Source organism: Bufo gargarizans, chromosome 9 (assembly GCF_014858855.1).
Source record: "Bufo gargarizans isolate SCDJY-AF-19 chromosome 9, ASM1485885v1, whole genome shotgun sequence".
Taxonomy (NCBI): Eukaryota; Metazoa; Chordata; class Amphibia; order Anura; family Bufonidae; genus Bufo; species Bufo gargarizans.
Window position 1 is genome coordinate 172,913,662 of NC_058088.1, and position 20,163 is coordinate 172,933,824.

The 20,163-nt window shown below is 46.4% G+C and overlaps 1 protein-coding gene across 1 annotated transcript; it reads right to left on the reverse strand.

Moving 5' to 3' along the window:
• Positions 1-1,056: 1,056 nt before the first annotated feature.
• Positions 1,057-11,595, reverse strand: TKTL1 (transketolase like 1). Its single transcript, XM_044305946.1, has 14 exons — positions 11,430-11,595; positions 8,934-9,051; positions 7,826-7,939; positions 6,738-6,835; positions 6,454-6,645; positions 6,238-6,365; positions 5,963-6,156; positions 5,703-5,867; positions 5,163-5,319; positions 3,453-3,583; positions 3,283-3,366; positions 3,100-3,196; positions 1,895-2,014; positions 1,057-1,462 (listed from the first exon to the last, which is right to left on the reverse strand). Exons 1-14 carry the CDS (start codon positions 11,534-11,536, stop codon positions 1,290-1,292), a joined length of 1,878 nt encoding a protein of 625 aa, XP_044161881.1. The 5' UTR covers positions 11,537-11,595; the 3' UTR covers positions 1,057-1,289.
• Positions 11,596-20,163: the final 8,568 nt, after the last annotated feature.

A 20,163-nucleotide genomic window follows, 5' to 3' on the forward strand; every position in this document is an offset into this window, starting at 1 on the left:
AGCTTCTAAGAGAAATGCCATAATATGGCTCCCAGGGGCCTACGATAGAGAGCCCCATAGCAAAACTTAGCAAGAAGCCCTTCTCTGAGATTTCTGCCATAGTTACTTTTCACTGTTCAATAAAATTAAAATATAAGTAGACTGTCTGCCCAATATACTTAATACTATGGATAGCCCCTGGCCCTATCTTATATGAAGGATGGCCTTATGCCTATCCCATGCATGCTTAAACTCCTTCACTGTATTTGCAGCTACCACTTCTGCAGGAAGGCTATCCCATGCATCCACTACTCTCAGTAATACTTCCTGATATTACTTTTAAACCTTTGCCCCTCTAATTTAAAACTATGTCCTCTTGTAGCAGTTTCTTTTATATATTCTTTCCTCTTTTACCTTGTTGATTCCCTTTATGTATTTAGCAGTTTCTATCATATCCCCTCTGTCTCGTCTTTCTTCCAAGCTATACATGTTAAGGTCCTTTAATCTTTCCTGGTAAGTTTTATCCTGCAATCCATGTACTAGTTTAGTAGCTCTTCTCTGAACTGTCTCCAAAGTATCAGTATCCTTCTGGAGATATGGCCTCCAGTACTGCGCACAATACTCCAGATGAGGTCTCACTAGTGCTCTGTAGAGCGGCATGAGCGCCTCCCTCTGTCTACTGGTAATGCCTCTCCCTATACACCCAAGCATTCTGCTAGCATTTCCTGCTGCTCTATGACATTGTCTGCCTACCTATAAGTCTTCTGAAATAATGACCCCTTTCCTCAGATACTGAGGTTAGGACTGTCTGTATGCACCGAGCTCACCTTGGTGGCAGCTAAACGAAATGTGGTTTCAAAGACAGATACTGGCTGTGTACACGCCGCAATTTACACACACGAGTAAAAAAGACATGTCCATGTCTAGTCTGCTTTTTTTTTGCAGACCCATAGACATGAATGTGTCCACAGATGATCCGCAAAAGAAAAAGACTGCTGATTGGATACAGACTAGAAATATGGTCATGTGCATGGAAACGTCGTGCCAGCATATTCTACCAGTGTGACGAGGACAACATTTAGATCAGTCTTCTCTTTATTAAGTGCATGATGGCGGAAAAATCAGACAAAGATAAGAAAAATGGAATCATTGAAAGGAGCTCTAGAAACCAGCTAGTGTCACAACATGGAGGCATGGAAATGTCAGAATGGTTAACCATTTACGCTGAGGTAGCAGACATGAGGACCGGTTACACATGCTAATATCGGCAGCTGAATAGCGCTGTACACAGGAGGCAGACAGTTTGGTCTCTAATTTGCAAGTGTAGATTTTACAGCTTCCACGATGCATTTAGCGCTGATGCCGAACACTTCCAACAGCTCTGTAGGTTTCCCGCTACGGGGTACACCCTTGACGGCGAGGCTTTGAACTACAAATCCGGGTTCTCCCGCAACAGCTGCAGCCACAGCATCCCCTATACCACCTGGAACAAGGAGAGGGATTGTTACTACAGGACACATGGCAGATCATTTATAAGAGCACTTGTCCCTGACATGTCCGTTTTACCAACTACTTGCATTCCCCATGTAATAATTGTTATGACTATGCCATTAGTCTTTTATTCCTGCTGGACATTTATGGCCCAATTGCTAGAAGTGTGCAATAAAAAGGTCCAGATGGGTGTTACAGGTTGGGAAAGGGGTCTCTCCACAGTCTGACACCATCTAAAATGTCTCTGGAAATATATATTTATAATATTTAATGGGGGTTCTCTGGGATTTTAATATTGACAACCTATCCTCAGGATAGGTCATTAATATTAAAATCCCAGGAAAACCCCCTTTAAGAAACAGGAAGAAAGGATCAAGAGCAGTCTCTCCCCTTTCCTCGAGCAAGAATTTGCACCGAGCATTACCTTCTTTGTAGTGGTCCTCCACGGTGATGACATGTCCGCCAGTAGCTCTACCACTTGATATAATGGTCGCTGCATCCAGAGGTTTAATGGTAAATGGATCGATCACGCGGATGTTAATGTCTGAAGAAACAGACCAAGCAAAAGGCTCAATAACACAAATGTACACTAATGGTCTCCAGCATGCTGGGAGTTCTAGTTCCCCGACAGCTGAGAGTGAAGACACACCACTGCTATTTATTCCAGCAAAATATTGAAAATAAAAGTACCAGACCCTCTGGGTAGATCATCAGCATCTGATCTGTGGGGTTCTGATACCAGGGATCAGCTGTTTGAGAAGCCACCGGTGCTCCTGCGAGTGCTGCAGCCTTCTCCCTGCTCACCAAGCACAGCGCCATCCATTGTATAATGGCTGTGCTTGGTATTGCAGTTCAGTTCCATTCACTTCAGTGGGGCTGAGCTGCTCTTAGGCTACATTACCGATGAACATGATGTCACACAGCCTAGAGGAAAGCTGCAAGGCGGCCGCATCGCTACTGTGAGCGCTAGTGCCTTCTCAAACTGCTGAACGGTGGGGGCCCCAGGAGTCGGACCCCGATGACCCATCCTGGAGGTCATTAGTATACCAGTCTATTAAAATACCTTTAAAAAGATGCCCTAAATTTAGAAAACCGTAAACAAGTACGGCAACGGAGACTCCTGCAAAACTTATGATGGATAAATCTCCCCTTAGATTGTGGGTAGAGCTGAGAGAGTTTCACATGTTGAAAATTATTCACGCTTTGTTTACTGGTAAAAGGTGAATTGCATCATGGATTCTGTTACCACGGACCATAACGCAATTCTATAATAGAAACCTATGAGCTTCAAAACCATTCCCATTATGCAGGGGACGAGTTTTATAACCTGAAATTCACAAGTCTCTAAATATGGGTTTTTAATGCGTTTCTTGCTCCAAATGTTAGCTGTAAGCCTATGCAGTATGGACTATAGAGGACCTGTCCGCTCACCCACCACCCGTTTATTTTAAGCAAGTACTTGTATTTCTATGGAGACGCTCCAGTCTTGTCCCTCTGCAATTACTACTGTAAATGCCTTGACAACCGGACCTAACCACTATGTATGTACGTTGTCAGTTTTGACTGGTCAGAGTTTGGCAGCATTCACCCCAAAAAAAAACTAAAAAACATCTAAGTCAGAAGTTTCACCTTGTTTGGCGAGCTCATCTGCTGCTGCCAGAGCCTCATGTAAGGTGACCCCTGCGCCAATAACCGTGACCCTGTCTGTATCACTTTGACGTACGACCTGTAAAAGAGAGGAAATAAAATATATAATTGCTTCCAAACAAAAGCAGACAATATTTCACAAGTGCAACAGAAAGACTATTTTACCTTTGCTTGACCAATTTCAAACTTTTCCTCTGGAGAATAGATTATTGCAGTGTCTGGTCGGCTGGTACGGATGAAGCAGATGCCCTACAATGTAACGGGGACAGACGCAAGGCCTGAAACCGGAGACTATCCAGACGATGTGAAATATAAGTGGGAGGGTAAACACTTACCGGGGTATTAGCCGCTAATGTGACCGCATGTTCTGTGGAAACACCATCACTGGGGTAGAAGATTGTACAAGAGGGAACGGCACGGAACATGGCAAGATCTTCCAAAGCCATTTGAGAGGGACCATCCTCACCTGGAACAGAGGTCAGACGCCCATCACTGACACTTCCCGACTCATGTGTGGCTCTAGCTCAAGTCAGGGTCTTCACAGAGACCTCCTGCCCATAACAAGCACCTTGATCGACGCTAGTCTATATTATACACTACTCGCAAAAAGTTAAGGATATTTGACTTTCAGGTGAAGTTTATGGGGGAAAAAAAAAAAATAGTTTATGGAAAATTTTAAAAGTTCCCGCTCCAGTGATATTATATAATGAAAGTCGGGCATTTCAGTAGAAGCAATTGTGATTTCCTCATCTCAAACAATTTATTGAAACAAGAGCCCACCCCAGTGCTGGATATACCCCCACAAATGTCAGTGACTTGTCCTGTGGCCTTGAGCATCAATTACAGCTTGACAAGGACATCTCCTGCTGTTCACAAGTCGACTTACTGTCCGCTGAGGCATGGCATCCCACTCTTCTTAAAGGGCGGCCCTCAGGTCATTGAGGTTCTGGGGTACAGAGTTACGAGCCTCTACATGGTGACTTAGCTGATCCCACAGGTTTTCAATAGGGTTCAGGTCTGGAGAAAGTGCAGGCCACTCCATTTGAGGTCCTCCAGTCTCCAGCAGCTGTTCCCTCATGATGTGCCCCATCAGCCTTCCCTCTATGACTGTCGTGGGGACAGGTTCCCTTTAAGAATGACCGTTCAGGCATTTATTGGCTCATGTTGAAGGGCCTTAAAAGGGGTTGTCGATTTCATATATTGGTTGCATATCATAATGATATGTCCCCAACGTCTTATAGGTGTGGATCCCAGAGGTGGGACCCGCACCTATACTTCTAGAGCAAGTGAAGTACTGGAGGGCACACCATGCATGTGTGGGCACCCTCCATTTATTCCTATGGGAGTGCTGAACATAGCCGGACGGCACCCTCAGCTATTTCTGGCGTTCCTGTAGGAACTAGCTGAGGGCAGCCATGACTGTCAGCTTTGTTTTAAGTAGAGTTTTGGGTCCCAAAAAGTGGGAACTGCACCCATCAGACATTGGGGGGCATATCCTAGCGATAAGCCCCCCCATTGTTTGATAGGGGATAAGTGTTTGACTGGAGGGGGCTCAACCCCTACACCCCTGTGTTCCTGCATTAGAATGGAGTGGTGGTGCACCGCTGCGCAGGAGAAAGTACAAGTGCTCTCCATCGCAGGCAGTCCCACAGAGATGAAGGGAGTGGCAGCACAAGTGTGACATTCGCTCCAGTCCAAGGGTCCCCCATTCTTAGAATCGGCAGGAGCCCTAGCGATGGGGCCTTCAGTCAGACATAGAATAGGTGATGTCTTTGCAATGGGACAGGCATAATCAAAGAAAACATGACTCTTTGGCGTTGTCTCTAGGTCCATTTGCTATATGCAAATACCAGGGTAAAATTTTTATTTTTAAAACCATGAGCACTCAGAGGTATGATTTTATGGATAGTTTTGACAGGTTTGTAAGGAGCTTTCCCAGCATACAGCAAATGGACAACCAAGATGCAAAGTGAATATAACCTAAGTGTTAAGAAAGGACATTAAAGCCAAAGCACTACAAGACCTGTATAAAGATGGCCACTCACCAATAGAAACTCCACAGTGGGAGCCGCACAGGTTGACGTTTGATTGAGAAATGGCCCCCATGCGAATATGATCATAAGCCCTGCTGAGGAAAGCTGCAAATGTGCTGGCGAAAGCCACAGTGCGACTGCGGGTAGCACAGCCCATAGCCACACTGACCTGCAAGATAAAAATAATCAGTACATCAAGACAAAAAACCAGCACTGCACATGCTGAGCATCTACTGCGCAAGCAGCCAGCAGAAACATGCCGCTAGAAAAAAAAACAAAAAAAACAAAAAAAAAAAAGCCTTGACATAATCGCTGCTTGGCCTGTTATAGACAATGACCATCCAACCTCTGAAAACACACATGCATGACCACCGCTGCTGGACTGCAGGGTGGTCGTAACCTCTGCAAACAAGCAGTGTATAATGCAATGGAAAAATGAATCCAACCAGCAAAGGCAGCCATATGGACAATCACAATACATTAGTAAGCTTTGTCTACATGACAGATGCCATTTGCTGACGCGAGACAACCCCATTAGTCGAGGTGACTTACCATGTTCTGCTCAGCAATGAAGCACTCAATAAATCGGTCAGGATGTTCATTCTTGAAGATCTCAGAGAAGGTTGAGTTTTTAGTGTCGCCATCAAGGGCAATAACCCTGCTGTTGGCATGGCCAAGTTTAGCCAGAGCCTGTCCGTATGCTTTACGTGTTGCAATCTGCATGAGAAACCCCACCAAATCCCCACAGCACATTAGGAAGAGGCCGACTGGTAGAGTAATTACCATTTACACTTCTCACCTGCGTTCCTTACCTTATCACCAACTTTGTAGCTTGGTGGGGTTGGCATCTTAATGTCAGCAATGCTAACCTCTGGAGCATCTCTTACTGGAGCTGTGGGGGTCAGGGGCTTATTGGTCTGGATCTGACCCTGGATCTCATTAATGATCGTGTCCACCTTATCTTTAGGCATCGGCTTCCCGTGCCAGTTATCTTGATTTTCGACACCTTGACAAAAAATACATTTTCTAGTTAACCTACTGCAAACTGCGGCCAGGCTGGACATATAGTCCCAATACCACTACTTACCAGAAATGCCTTTTCCTTTGAAGGTTTTAGCAATGATGGCGGTGGGTTTATCCTTGACATTGGCAGCCTGCCAGAGGGCACAGCACAACTCCTCCACATCATGGCCATCTACAATGTAGGTGTTCCACCTGCAATCAGAAGGTGGTTACCACAGAACGGGCAGAATCCACAATACAATATTAGGTACAGGAGGCATTTGGTTGAGGGGCAACTTACCCGAAAGCTTCACATCTCTTCCTGTATATGTCGGTCTGATGCTGAAGGGGGGCCGCCTCGCTCTGCCCCAAACGATTAACATCAAAAATAGCCACCAGATTATCTAGCTTGTAATGAGAGGCAAAAGCCATGGCTTCCCACACAGCTCCTTCAGAGGATTCTCCGTCACCCAGCAGACAGTACACACGGTAGCTGAGAAGAAGAAGACAGTACATCAGTCTACAATGGAAAGGAGGTATCGGACTGGAGTTTCCTTTAGCCAACTGGTTCCTTCTCAGACTTACCTAGCTTTGTCAAAGTATTTGCCGGTGTAAGCCATGCCACACGACGCCCCCAGACCTTGTCCTAGCGAGCCAGTGGCAACATCCACAAATGGTAGTTTCTGGTAAAAGAAGAATTCTCTGCATTACTACAAATGACTTGCTTTTTCTGCACCTATGGATTATTGTGCCACCCCGAGACCATCCACTGGGCTGCTGCAGACTGACAACTGATCTGAAAACATATGGCAGTCATTGAAATGAAGATCCATAGATGGGCCAGATCCAACCCGAGTAGGAGCCGTTGGTACTCAGCAGCTCTCGCCTGTCACAGGAGGGGGAAGACCACTGTGCACTGGTACGGGAATGGGTCATCTTAAAAAGGGGTTCTCCTATTACAACCTATCCCCTAGCCACAGGCTAGAGGAGTTCCTGATCAGCAGGAGTCCAATTGCTGGGACCTATGCCAATCACAAATTGTCCAATGTTTAAATGGGGGGTGGCGAACACACATTTATACCACCACTCCATCTTTATGGGGCTGCTAGTGTTGGCAGAGCAATTGTACTCCACCATCCCCAGCAGTTCCATAGAGTTTATTGTAGTGGCAGCACACGTGTGTCCACCGCTACATTTAAATGGGCCCCCATTCTAGCGATTGGCAGGGGACAGACCGCTGCAGATCAGCCACTTACCCCCTATCCTGTAGGTGTACTGGGACAACCCCTAGAGGTGTATCCCAGTTACATTAAGTTATCCCCTATCCACAGGACAGATGACAACTATTAGATCAGTGGGGGTACCAGCAGTAGGACCTCCCCCCCCCACAATTACAAGAACGGGGGACTGGAAACCCCTGAAATTAAAGGAGTGGCCAGTCGAGCAACAATAAGGCAGCAGCATTTCTTCACCACTAGAGTAATGTAGGAAAATGCTCAACATTTCTGCAGATATGACAGATTTACAAACTACAGAATGTGGTCATGTCCCATCTCTGTAGTACTGCATGATGCCCATGAGATGGCAGTGATGCTGCAGGCAGGGCCGCAGCAAGTCCTAATCCTAAGGGCACATGCTGCCTAAGGACAATTCCAGGTGTTGTAGGTACATACCGGTGTAGGGTGTCCTTCTAGGTCACAGTCAATCTTCCTCAGGTTGAGAAGGTCAGATTCCTTGATGTAACCAGCTTCTGCCCAGGCTGCATACAAGATGGGTGCAGCATGACCCTGAAACACAAGAAACCATTTAAAGCTCCATGACCAACATGCACTGGAGAATATCGTGCTACCAGCATTTCTGATTTACGAGAGCCACATCCCTCTCCTAGTTTATACAGGAGCAGCCGCATCTATATGTGCCACCATGTGGGAGCTGCAGCTCCTATACAAGCGAACGGGGCCCTAGCTGCCGTGCCAGAAAGAGTCACCTTATGGATGGGGCCCGAGCATTTACAAAGCAGACCCAGGACACCACAAACCGAGGTCAGACCCTCACAATCAAGTCCTGCCCCCCCCTTAATTGAAGTGGGTCTAATCGGCAATGTAATTTTTTTTATTTATTTTTTTACTGATGACCTCTCTTGATAGGTGATCTGTATTTGATCAGAGGGGGTACGACACCCAGGATCCCTGCTGATCAGCTGTTAAAGACAGCAGTGCTTGCTCTAGTGCCGTGGCCGATGTCACGTTCATCGGTCACGTGGCCTAGGAGTAGCCCAGTCCCCTAGAAGTGAATGGGACTGAACTGCAATACCAAGCACAGCCACTAGACAGCGCTGTGCTTGGCGAGCAGACAGAAGGCTGTGGCACTACTGTGAACGCCGCTGCCTTCACAAAGTGCTGAACCTACAGATATGAATGACCACCAATATCAGATTAGTGAGGGTCCACCCCCCACACTGATCCGCTGTTTCAGAAGTACATGGCGCCGTATACAGTGTAGTGGCCGTGCTGGGGTACTGCAGCTCAGCTCCCTTTTAAGTGAGGGGTAGATGAGCTTCAGTACACCATTGCCAGGAACGACACTTTACAGAGCTTTCCGCTTTTGCTCCATACGCGGCATTCAGAAACAGCTGATCGGGGGCGTGCCGGGTGCTGACCCCCGCCGATCCGTAGCCCAGAGAACCCTAGTAACACTGATCTTCTGTTCACTCCATGCTCCTGGCCTCAGCGGTACACGCCCAGTGATCGGTACACCAGAAGCCGGCATGGCGGTCCTCACCTTTGACAGAACAAAGCGGTCGTTGTTGCAGTTGCCGGGGTCAGCTGCGTCGTATTTCATGGTGTTGAAGAAGAGAACAGACAGGATTTCGGCGGCGCTGCAGCAGGACGTGGGATGCCTGTCACAAGGAGCAGAAGACATTGCACAATTAACACGCGGACTACATACTGCCCCCTAATGGCAGGCACGTGATGCTTACAGCACGACATTGATTAAAGGGGAACTCCGGGCCAAAATTATCTGATGCGTCAAGTGTAGGCAAGGAGATGACGTTGGCAGATCTCATCACCAGGGAACTGGTTATAGAGACTGCGATCACCATATTCCAATGAAAAACGCGCCAGTGGAAGTGCATAGATTTCACACACACATCTGGATTATTATGGTGGAGATCTAATCCAATAGGAGGTCATTGGCAGTAAGTAACGTCACCTTCCCCAAATATTAAAGGGGTTACCCCGTGATTCATTTTAAAACATCATACAGCACATGACCGTCTCGAACGCATCTAGAACCAGCCCTGTACCTCACATGGATCCAGAGATCTCCATATTCATTGCTCTGCTAGATTTATATCAAGCTGACAGCTCAGGGGCGTGTCCTTTCTGCTGCAGCTCAGGGGGCGTGTCCATGCTCTCCCTATCACCGCTCAGGGGCGTGTCCATGCTCTGCCCATCACCGCTCAGGAGGTAACTGAAGGATGAAACTGAGCATGTGCGGCCATCTCAGCGAGCAAGTCAAAGAAATAAGACAAACAAACAGCAGGTGGCGCTAATCAGATACATTTTATTGAATAATACACTGGCTATGCTAAATGTTTAATGACATGCAATTACTGAAGTACTCAGATCCAGGGGCTGGTATGAAAAAACTGAATTTTTTTGTAGGCCGACCCCTGTAAGTAATCTTCTGTCACTACTCAATGTCAAGGGAGAATTCAACGGCTGCGTTTCCTCCTCACCAAGATCATGAAGAGATTAGTTTGTCTTTATTGCCTCCTTTCTAATATTTCGATATTCAAAAGAGTTTATAAAGGGGGTGGCACATCACGGACGTTGGTGGCACATCGCTGGGATATGGCATCAGGTCCCACCCTCATTTCCAGACGGAGAGCAGGCACACATGTGGGGCCACCCTCCATTCACCGCTATGGGACTTCTGTGTCTAGTGGAGCTCTTGCTCTGCCATTTTTTTTTGGAAGTCCCATAGCGATTAATGGAGAGCACACTGCGCGGGTGTGGCGGGCTCTCCTTCACTTTGGGGGCCTCGTTCTGCAGACAGGAGTGGGTCACACTTTTGGGCTGCCAGAGCAGCATTCAATAGGAAAGTGATAGAGATATATATATCCCCATCTATATTTTTTTTAACTCATGGTTCAGACCGCCCCTTTATATCCCCCCCCCCCCTCACACCCATTTTTATACCTTTAACTCAAGTTTGCTTGAAAACTTAGTAATGAGACCCCCTCGCTGGCAGCCCCCTGTGATTTCCGCCATGTCTGTTCTGTTCTGCTCCAGCCCCGGTCTGGTCCACAAGCCAAGGACGGCAGGTAATATTTAACTCTGTCCTGACCAGGGCTCACCGCACATATTGCTAGTCAAGTTTATAAAAAAGGTCAACGACCGCAAGATCCTCTCATAAGATCCTATGGGCAATAGGTCAGACTTCAAGGTTACGGCGCCCCCGACCTGCAGACAGCGGCATCACCGGTCTCCAGCCCCTTGTATTAGGGCAAGATCAGGGTAAGTGGGGCCTGAGGAGGAGCGCGGCCCAAGTATATGAATAGAACAGAAGCTAAATTACCCCGCAGGACCCTGGCATCTCTGCCAATGTGCCACCATGATCTAGGGAAACCGCCATGTGCTCCGGCCATCCTTTGTGTGGCACCATCAGCGATCGATGCACCACAACAATGGAGGGGGGGGGGGGGGGGATTATACAAGGGAGAATAGTTCCAAAATACCAGACTATACGGCACATAAGGGGAGTGACCATTATGGATAAACACATCAAACCTATGCGCCATATTTAATGCAAAGATATGAAGTGGTGCCACTGGTGAAAATGGGCAATACTACAACAGCGTCTGATCGCCAGCCTCCCACATGGTCATGGCTAAAAAGTGGACGTCCCCTTTAAGGATATGTAGCAGAGCTACAGCAGTACAATATACAGAGAGGCCTGCAGACATTTTACACATTAACCCTTTCATTCCACACCACCATGCAGCACGTGTAATTTGGAGGAGGGGGGGGGGTCAAAACTGAGGCAGAGTCCAGCACATGCAGGCAGGTCACGTGGTGCTGGAGGGGCTCTGACTTCACACGTGGGGGGCATGTAACGGGTGTCCTGTGACAGGAGGAGTTATCAGAGGGTACACGAATGACATACCGGACACCGCGTGTGTAAGAAGGAAGGGGGGACGGGGACACAGAGCTAGGAAGGACAGACAGACATCCCCAAAAAAATAAACATAAATAAAGGGGCGCCCCTCACCCGGAGTTGGAGGCGCATGTTGCGCGGATGGAGAGGATCCTGAGGCGGTTGGCGCCGTCTCTGAGGGCCTGCAGGTCCTTGTCCTCGGGCTTCTGGTAGGTGTCCATGCTGAGGATGCTTCTCCGCGAACCTGTGCGGCGCTCACACCACGGGGCCGGACTTATAGTGGGCCGCCCCCGGAGGAAGTGAGCTCAGCTGGGGAGAGGAGGGGAGACTGCTCACCCCATACAGCCCTGTGCCCTGTATGCAGAAGAACTGCCACTGTCTGGATAGAAAATCACTCCTGTACAGCCCTGTAAATGTGCATAATAATCACTTCAGTACAGCCCTGTGCCCTGTATGTGTGCATAATAATCACTTCTGTACAGCCCTGTGCTCTGTATGTGTGCATAATAATCACTTCTGTACAGCCCTGTGCTCTGTATGTGTGCATAATAATCACTTCTGTACAGTCCTGTGCCCTGTATGTGTGCATAATAATCACTTCTGTACAGCCCTGTGCTCTGTATGTGTGCATAATAATCACTTCTGTACAGCCCTGTGCTCTGTATGTGTGCATAATAATCACTTCTGTACAGTCCTGTGCCCTGTATGTGTGCATAATAATCACTTCTGTACAGCCCTGTGCCCTGTATGTGTGCATAATAATTACTTCTGTACAGCCCTGTATGTGAAGAACTGCCACTGTCTGGATATAAAATCACTTCTGTACAGCCCTGTGCCCTGAATATTCAGTATACAATAATCCCTTGTATATAGCCCTGTATGTATAATAACCCCTTGTATATAGCCCTGTGCCCTGTATATATGTATAATAACCCCTTGTATACAGCCCTGTATATACAGTATATAACCCCTTGTATAACAATATATAATAACCCCTTGTATATAGCCCTGTTCCCTGTATGTATAATAATCCCTTGTATATAGCCCTGTGCCCTGTATGTATAATAATCCCTTGTATATAGCCCTGTGCCCTGTATGTATAATAATCCCTTGTATATAGCCCTGTATGTATAATAATCCCTTGTATATAGCCCTGTGCCCTGTATATACAGTAATAACCCCTTGTATATAGCCCTGTGCCTTGTATATACAGTAATAACCCCTTGTATATAGCCCTGTGCCCTGTATATACAGTAATAACCCCTTGTATATAGCCCTGTATATACAGTAATAACCCCTTGTATATAGCCCTGTGCCCTGTATATACAGTAATAATCCCTTGTATATAGCCCTGTGCCCTGCCCCTGTATATACAGTAATAACCCCTTGTATATAGCCCTGTGCCCTGTATATACAGTATATAATAACCCTTTGTATATAGCCCTGTGCCCTGTATATACAGTAATAACCCCTTGTATATAGCCCTGTGCCTTGTATATACAGTAATAACCCCTTGTATATAGCCCTGTGCCCTGTATATACAGTAATAACCCCTTGTATATAGCTCTGTGCCCTGTATATACAGTAATAACCCCTTGTATATAGCCCTGTGCCCTGTATATACAGTAATAACCCCTTGTATATAGCCCTGTGCCCTGTATATACAGTAATAACCCCTTGTATACGCCTCTATGTCTCCTCTGCATACAGAAGATGTATAATGGGTGATTCGGTAATATACGTATCGTCGTGTTCGTGGCACAGACTACAGGTGCACTGGCAGCTCTTCATGTACCCAGTGCCCATTCTACAGCTGGTCCTTTCATCTAGAAGGAGATGGCGATGACGCGCTGGCACCGGAGTTACAAGTATCTACCCATTCATGTTTGACTGTGCCAAGCCGGGAGCGTGCGGCTGCTGCATCTAGTATTATATTTCATTCATCCCATGCCAGAGCTGTCACTATGTGAGATTGGGGCACGCCTGGCATAGTTGGCAGAACGCTGAGCATTCCTGGGCGAGGCTGGTGTCTTCACTGGGCTGATGGATCTGTCAGTCGCCGGCGCTGTTCAGACCCTCCGTTCTTATTACATGTGTACATGGGTAACAAGTGTAAGTGGTGGTTGTCAGGTTGTCACTCCGTGAATATAGATATTCGCATTCCATTACTAATTAGCACAGCTCAGAGATGAGAGCGCCTGCTCTGGAGCACTTAATGCAACCATATATTACATGGTTACCCACCGCAGGAGAAATGACCGCCCTTTCGGATCCTACCGTGGCCATAAGAGCTGGTGTCAGAGAGTTAAAGAATCCGGAGCTGATGATAGAAAGGGTTAATTTAACCCATAATGCCCCAGCCCCGCACCGACTCCGTGACACCATCACCTCCGCAACGGTCCCATTCACGGATGATGGTGTGGTTGGACCTACTCCAGGGTTCTTCACTGGATCCTCGACAAAAGGGGTCAGCAAACTCTGGCACTCCAGCTTTCGTAACTACAACTCCCAGCATGGTCCATTCACATCTATGGTTCTTCGAGGCCAGCTGAGCAAGTGTGCATGCTGGGAATTGTAGTTTTTATCACAGCCGGAGTGCCCGAGGTTGCTATACCTTGCTCTTCTATAACATTCATAGTTAGTAGGTGCCAGCAGTGGATCAGGCTCATCTGGAGGGGGATATGCCACCAGTAGGTAGGTCTGACAGCTGGGACCCCTGCAGATCGCTAGAACAAGGTGGCACCATTCAACTTCGTCTCCTGTTGGGCTCCACTCGGCTTTCTGCAGGTCGCCATTAGGGTCAATGTGATACACCCCTTAAAGGGAACCTGTCACCAAGTTTGGAGACCACCGGCATGCTGTTATATAGCTGGGGTTTAGGGTCCCAACCCTGCCCATAGCAAACCTATCCATACCCTCAAAGGATAGTAAACGAAAATCAGGCTTACCTCGAGAAGAGTCCAGGACTCTTCAGCATCATCAGGCGCATCCGCACTGCACCGATGAAGCCAGCGATGGTACCCCCCTCCAGGTAAGTTCAGTTTTAATTTACTCTACTTTGTGGGGACGGATGGGGTTGTGACCCTAAATCCCAGCTGCATAACAGGATGGCGGTGATTTAGTGGCCTCCAAACCAGGTGATAGGTTCAGTTTAAAGGGCATCTGTCAGCAGTTTTGTACCTATGAAACTGGCTGACCTGTTACATGTGCACTTGGCAGCTGAAGACATCTGTGTTGGTCCCATATGTGCCCGCATTGCTGAGAAAAATGACGTTTTAATATATGCAAATGAGCCTCTAGGAGCAACGGGGGCGTTACCATTACACTTAAAGGCAGCTGTCACGCCCTCTGCACTTTGATTGACAGGGTCAGGTGTGATGATATTTTCACTGCCTGGTCCTGTAAAAGTGCAGAGAGTGCAGCAGTTGCAGAGAGAGCAGAGCCTCTAGGAGTAACGGTAACGCCCCCATTGCTCCTAGAGGCTCATTTGCATATAATAAAACATCATTTTTCTCAGCAATGCGGGCACATATGAACATGGGACCAACACAGATGCCTTCAGCTGCCAAGTGCACATGTAACAGGTCAGCCAGTGTCATAGGGAAAAAACTGCTGACAGATACCCTTTAAGGCTTGGTGGTCAATGCCAGTGTGCTGTAACATAATACAATAAGTCGAGTTTTTCAGGTTTTTTTCTGCATACAACTTTATTGAGCAGCAAAGAAAATGTTCATTTACATGAATTTTATTATAATCTAATTAGATCTATAAATATCACCATCTACGATACTATTTCATGAGCTTGGATATTTCATGCTGAAGGGAAATAAAAAATAAATGAGATGTATTTTTTATATATTCTATACTGATCGTGGGGATATAGTGTATAAGACATCATGCACACAGCCATATCTAGAATGTGTTTTGTCCATACTACGGCAACCATAGGATTATGTATCTGGTGGGCCTTTACTGGATCTACAATTTTGTCCAAGATTCTGTATGATTGTGGTATTCTCCTCTAGAAGCATCATGTATAGGGGACTATACAGTGCTGCCGCAGAGGGTCCGTGTATGTGGCAGTGCCTCTAGATAATGTCTTTGAACAGTGAAATCTATGGCGCAGGCAGGTGTTTTCATGGCCTGTCATAGGTTGAATGACCGATATAATGCCCAAATAACAATGCCATACAGTGCACCAATAACACCACCCAGTCAATAAACTAGGCCTTGACTCCGCATCCTTTGCATAGGTTCACGAAAACATTGAAGCTCAAGCACCAGGTACCTAGCGTATCATGGCCAGTGATGCTATGAACAAAATGTATCAGAATAAGCCTTTAAAAAGCACTTGTCAGCAGGAGCAACCCTATTTAACCAGACATACTGCCTGGTAGGCTTGATCTTGCTGATCACAAGGATACCTGTCTTGTGAAAATCGGTTACAGCATTCCTGAGAAAAAATACTTTTATTCTTGATGCATTTGAGGACTTCAGTGCACCAAGGGGCGTGGTCAGCGCCGTAAGGCACCAAGGGGCTAGGCCCCGCCCCTCATTTGAAAGAATAAAAATCTGTCTTTCTCTGGAACGGTGCAACCGATTTTCACAAGACAGGTATCGTTTTGCTCAGCAGGATCAACTCTATAAGGAATTAATAGGGTTGACCCTGCTGTTAAAATACGGGTTTAAATAATCGTGCGCATATCTAATCCTGTAGACTACACTAATAATACATACCCTCATACTCTGTACACAGGACAAGCACCAAGTATTACATACATGCTGATTTACAAAGTCACCGACTTCAGTGCCTACAGTACAGTAAATGATCCTAGAGGAGACTGCAGGTTCTTATCAGATCTCGCCGTCCGGTACAGCGATGGTTTTTAGTAGGGGATAGCTGTTTATGTACTAACCTAGCGTAAAGTTCAGGATACGGATAAATCATGCAACGCAAATATGCTCGTGGCATTGAGATCTATACCTGTGAGCGCATATTCATGTGACGTGTCACAGCGCATTGCATGGCAAACTTTTTATAAAGGCTTTAAAGAGCACCTGTCAGCAGGATCAATCCTATTAAACCAGGCATATGGCCTGGTAGGGTTGATCCTGCTGATTAAAATGATACCTTCAGTGTGAAAACTGTCCGAGGCATTCCCGAGAATAGAAGACTTTTATTCTTTATGCATATGAAGGCTTTAAGTGCACCAAGGGGCGGGGCTTGTCTCCTTAATTCACCTCAGCTTTCTAGTGCAGGCCACACCCCTAGTGCACTAAAGCCCTCATTTGTTTAAAGTCTTCAGGATCTGCAAGATCAACCCTATCTGGCATTAATAGAGTTGATCCTGCAGACAAATGCTCTTTAACATTCAGTTCTACAGGTAGACAAGCTTATTCAATCCAATGAGACTGAACTAGACATGCCCATGGCCATGATCTTAGGAGCAGGTCTATTTCTGCATATTTTTGAAACCCAGTGGGGCCAAGACCGAATTGTTCAGAATTTCTATTTTGTAGGAGATGTTTAAGACTCTTTAAAGGGGTTCTTCACCCCCTTAAATGACTGGCTGCAGCAGTTACGTGTCTTCCATGTGTCATGTCACATGGGAGAAACTTCACTCCTTGGGGAAGGGGTCTGCCCGACAGGGGTGAACAACCCCTTTAAGAAACACACATAATTCTGTATCCCTTTAAAGGGGGTTGTTAATTTTTTTTATTTTTTTTAAAATCCCCCAGCCAGCAGGACCTGTAAAGGGAAGTATACGTACGTACCTCCGGCCCACCGCTTGGTTTCGGCTCCCTGGTAGTAGTATGCTTCCTTCCCAGTTCCCACTGGGTTGAAGAGAGGAATTTATTTGAAAAAAAAATATATTAAGTGTGGACAACCCCTTTAGGGACCTAAATAATCTGATTGTGAAATATGAAGAACTTGATCATCAGTAAATATAAGTGCTTGAATTGTCTTCTTCTGTCCAATGGTTATATGGCTGCCGTTACAGCTCCCTGAGGCATGGGGTACATAGAGGATGGGGGAAAAATGAGACCCGAGGGACATCACAGCACTCCTAAGAACTTGGGCAGGAGATTCTGGCGACTACAACCTATTTGCCAACATTATTCTAACATGGCAACACCATTGGAGACCACAAATCTGGGCAGGTTTTTTCATTTTCAGGACTTTAACAACCTGGGATGGTCTCCTTCTCTACATAGTCCCCATAGCAATAACATGGGCTGCCTGTATGTGGACCCCTGCCCCGATGAGTAGTCACCCGACTTTTCTAGACTTCTAAATGATAACCCGTTGCTGACATATTGCTGCATGGAGTAGGTAAAGCCAGCGAGACAAGCATTGTGAGAGTTGTAATGGCGGCCATATTGGTTATTAAGAGATATAATTAAGAAACGGTTGTGTAAAAGTAGAGGACAGTTCAAGGACTTATTTACTGCTCCGAATTAATGAGGTAGGCTCAGTCTGTCACCTGCCCATTGCTACTTGTCTCCTGCATGACTCGTTCTGATATATGCTCTCCTTCAGTAGGTTCTATGTTGAGGATGGTGTCATCCAGACTTCTTGGAAGGCGATGTCTCTTCACAAGCTCAGCCGCATATAGGTCCTTAAGATTATCCATGATTCTTCTCTGTGGTGAAGGCCTTGGTTTTGAGGAGAGAAGGTTGTACAGGCTGCTCACAACGTGGTCCTTATCTTCATCTGGACCTGCTTGAACACTCAATGGCCTGTTTACTGTTGATGGCCTCTTTCCATAAGTCATGCTTCCTTCACTCCCGCCGAAATTTTCTTCGTCCCTTTTGTGAGACAGTAACCTTTTGTTCAGGCCCAACTCCTCCAACGTTGGCCATCGGTCTTGCTCTCCTGAATCAAAATCTGAAAAAATTTAATAAAATTAGGTAGATTTACCACAGGCAAGCTGTTTATTGAACTATCACAAAGATTAATGCCTATTAGAAGAACCAAACCAAGATCCCAACTGCTTGTTAAAACCAACACAGCTAAGAAACCTAGGATATAGCAATAAAGAATGGACAACCTTCTGTTTTTGGAGGTGAAGCTTAATGTGAGGCACATAAATGGGTAGCCCACTTCAGCTGAACATCACTGAAGGATGGTCATCATGCAAGGTCCCTCACTTTTAACCAGAAAGGTCAGAGGAGCCACTGAGAACAGCCCTTGCTCTGGATGACTGTCATGGTCAAGTAGTACCTGGTCACTCATTGACCTGAATGGGTGTTGTGTAATCTTAATTGGGACTGGCAGCTTCCCATGGGTTCCCCATTGTCGTGATCAGTTGGACCCACACCGGTGGATAGCGAATAGTTTGTTCTAACTGGAATGCCCATGTGAGTCAATCAATCAGATACATCTCATTCACAATGTCACTGGTGGTTGATGCTCAAAAGCATCAGATTATGTCTTATGACGTCAGTTGTAGACCTTGATACCATTATTGATGCCCCACCTGGGTACTGAGGCTCTTCATCCCTTTCTTGTAGTACCAATCGATCAGATATTGGAAGAGTGTTTCCCAAAACATTTGCACCACGTGCAGAATCCATTCGATTGAAAGTCAAGATGACCAACAGCAGGACCGAGCTCGATATCAACAAAGTCCCCATCTTGGAATATCTGCCTGAAAGAAAAAAAAGCTCCATTATAATGTCCAATTGGCCGTTCATACCATAAACATCAGACCACTCCAATATGGAGGACGGAATTTACATGGCATCGGAGTCCTCCATCATGTAAGATCTATCATCATATCTATAGTTTAGACCTCTACCAAGAGTCCAAAAAGAAACTTTGATAGGTCATGAAGAAGTTCAATCTGACAAGGCCTACTGTATAAGTTGGGAAGTCACAGTAAATGACAGTGTGAGGAACAGGGGCATCTAAGTGAAGGGTTTGAAGTGACAGACAATAAATCTGGTGAGTTCCTAACATGACAGCTCCTTGGGCTTTTTCTCCACCATGAATGAACGGACGTCTTGCTGCTCATTCACCTTGATTAATAAGATGTGAATCTCCTATCCCGTTCTCATGCTTGTAGCTTGTATTTAAATCAAATCGTTCTCGGATGGGAACATTAGCTCACAACGGTAAAAGACACGAGATATGTAATAGAGAGCGTAAAACTTGGCTTGGGAGTGGAGAGAGAAGTTAGTCACCGCTGACCTCCGAAAGGAGATCACGCCTGACAGAATTCATGAGTTAGATTTGGCCTTCCCCTCACCAGAATCTACCCCCTCCAATCTATCCTGAACGCAGCAGGCAGGCTCCTCTATCTATCTAACCGCTACTCCGATGCCTCCACCCTGTGCCGGTCATTGCACTGGTTGCCCATACCATACAGGATTCAATTTAAACTTCTCATTCTCACCCACAAAGCTCTCTACAGTGCTGCACCCCTCCTACATCTCCTCTCTCTTCTGTCTGCCATCCTTCCCGTGGCCTCTGTTCAGCAAATGACTTACAACTAGAGGCTGTATTACACTGGACCATAGTTGGCCAGATCATCGTTTAGCAATGATCTGGCAGTATAATACTGCCGCAATCCAGACTTAAAAATCACTGCCGGCGCCAGATCATGCTGTCTAATCACGATCTGCTGCCGGCAAACAACAAGTGAGTATGGGGAAGAGTGATGGCATTAGTGATCGCTCCTCCCCATACTGTGGAGGAGATCACTGCATGTAATAGCAGTGGTCTACTTCACTAAGGAGCAGGAGATGGCCGGGAAGGAACGCTTCCTTCCCCACAGTTGCCTGCAAAACCTTTTAATGTAATACAGCCTTAGGGTCCATTCACACGTCCGTATGTGTTTTGCAG

What these genes read in the sequence shown, in the direction of transcription:
- TKTL1 (XM_044305946.1), bottom strand. Translation starts at nt 11,536, where the DNA reads ATGGACACCTACCAGAAGCCCGAGGACAAGGACCTGCAGGCCCTCAGA. An exon ending in CATTAGCGGCTAATACCCCG is followed by an intron (nt 3,367 to 3,452) that starts GTAAGTGTTTAC and finishes GTTACATTGTAG; the next exon opens with GGCATCTGCTTCATCCGTAC. An exon ending in AGATGAGCTCGCCAAACAAG is followed by an intron (nt 2,015 to 3,099) that starts GTGAAACTTCTG and finishes CTGTTTCTTCAG; the next exon opens with ACATTAACATCCGCGTGATC.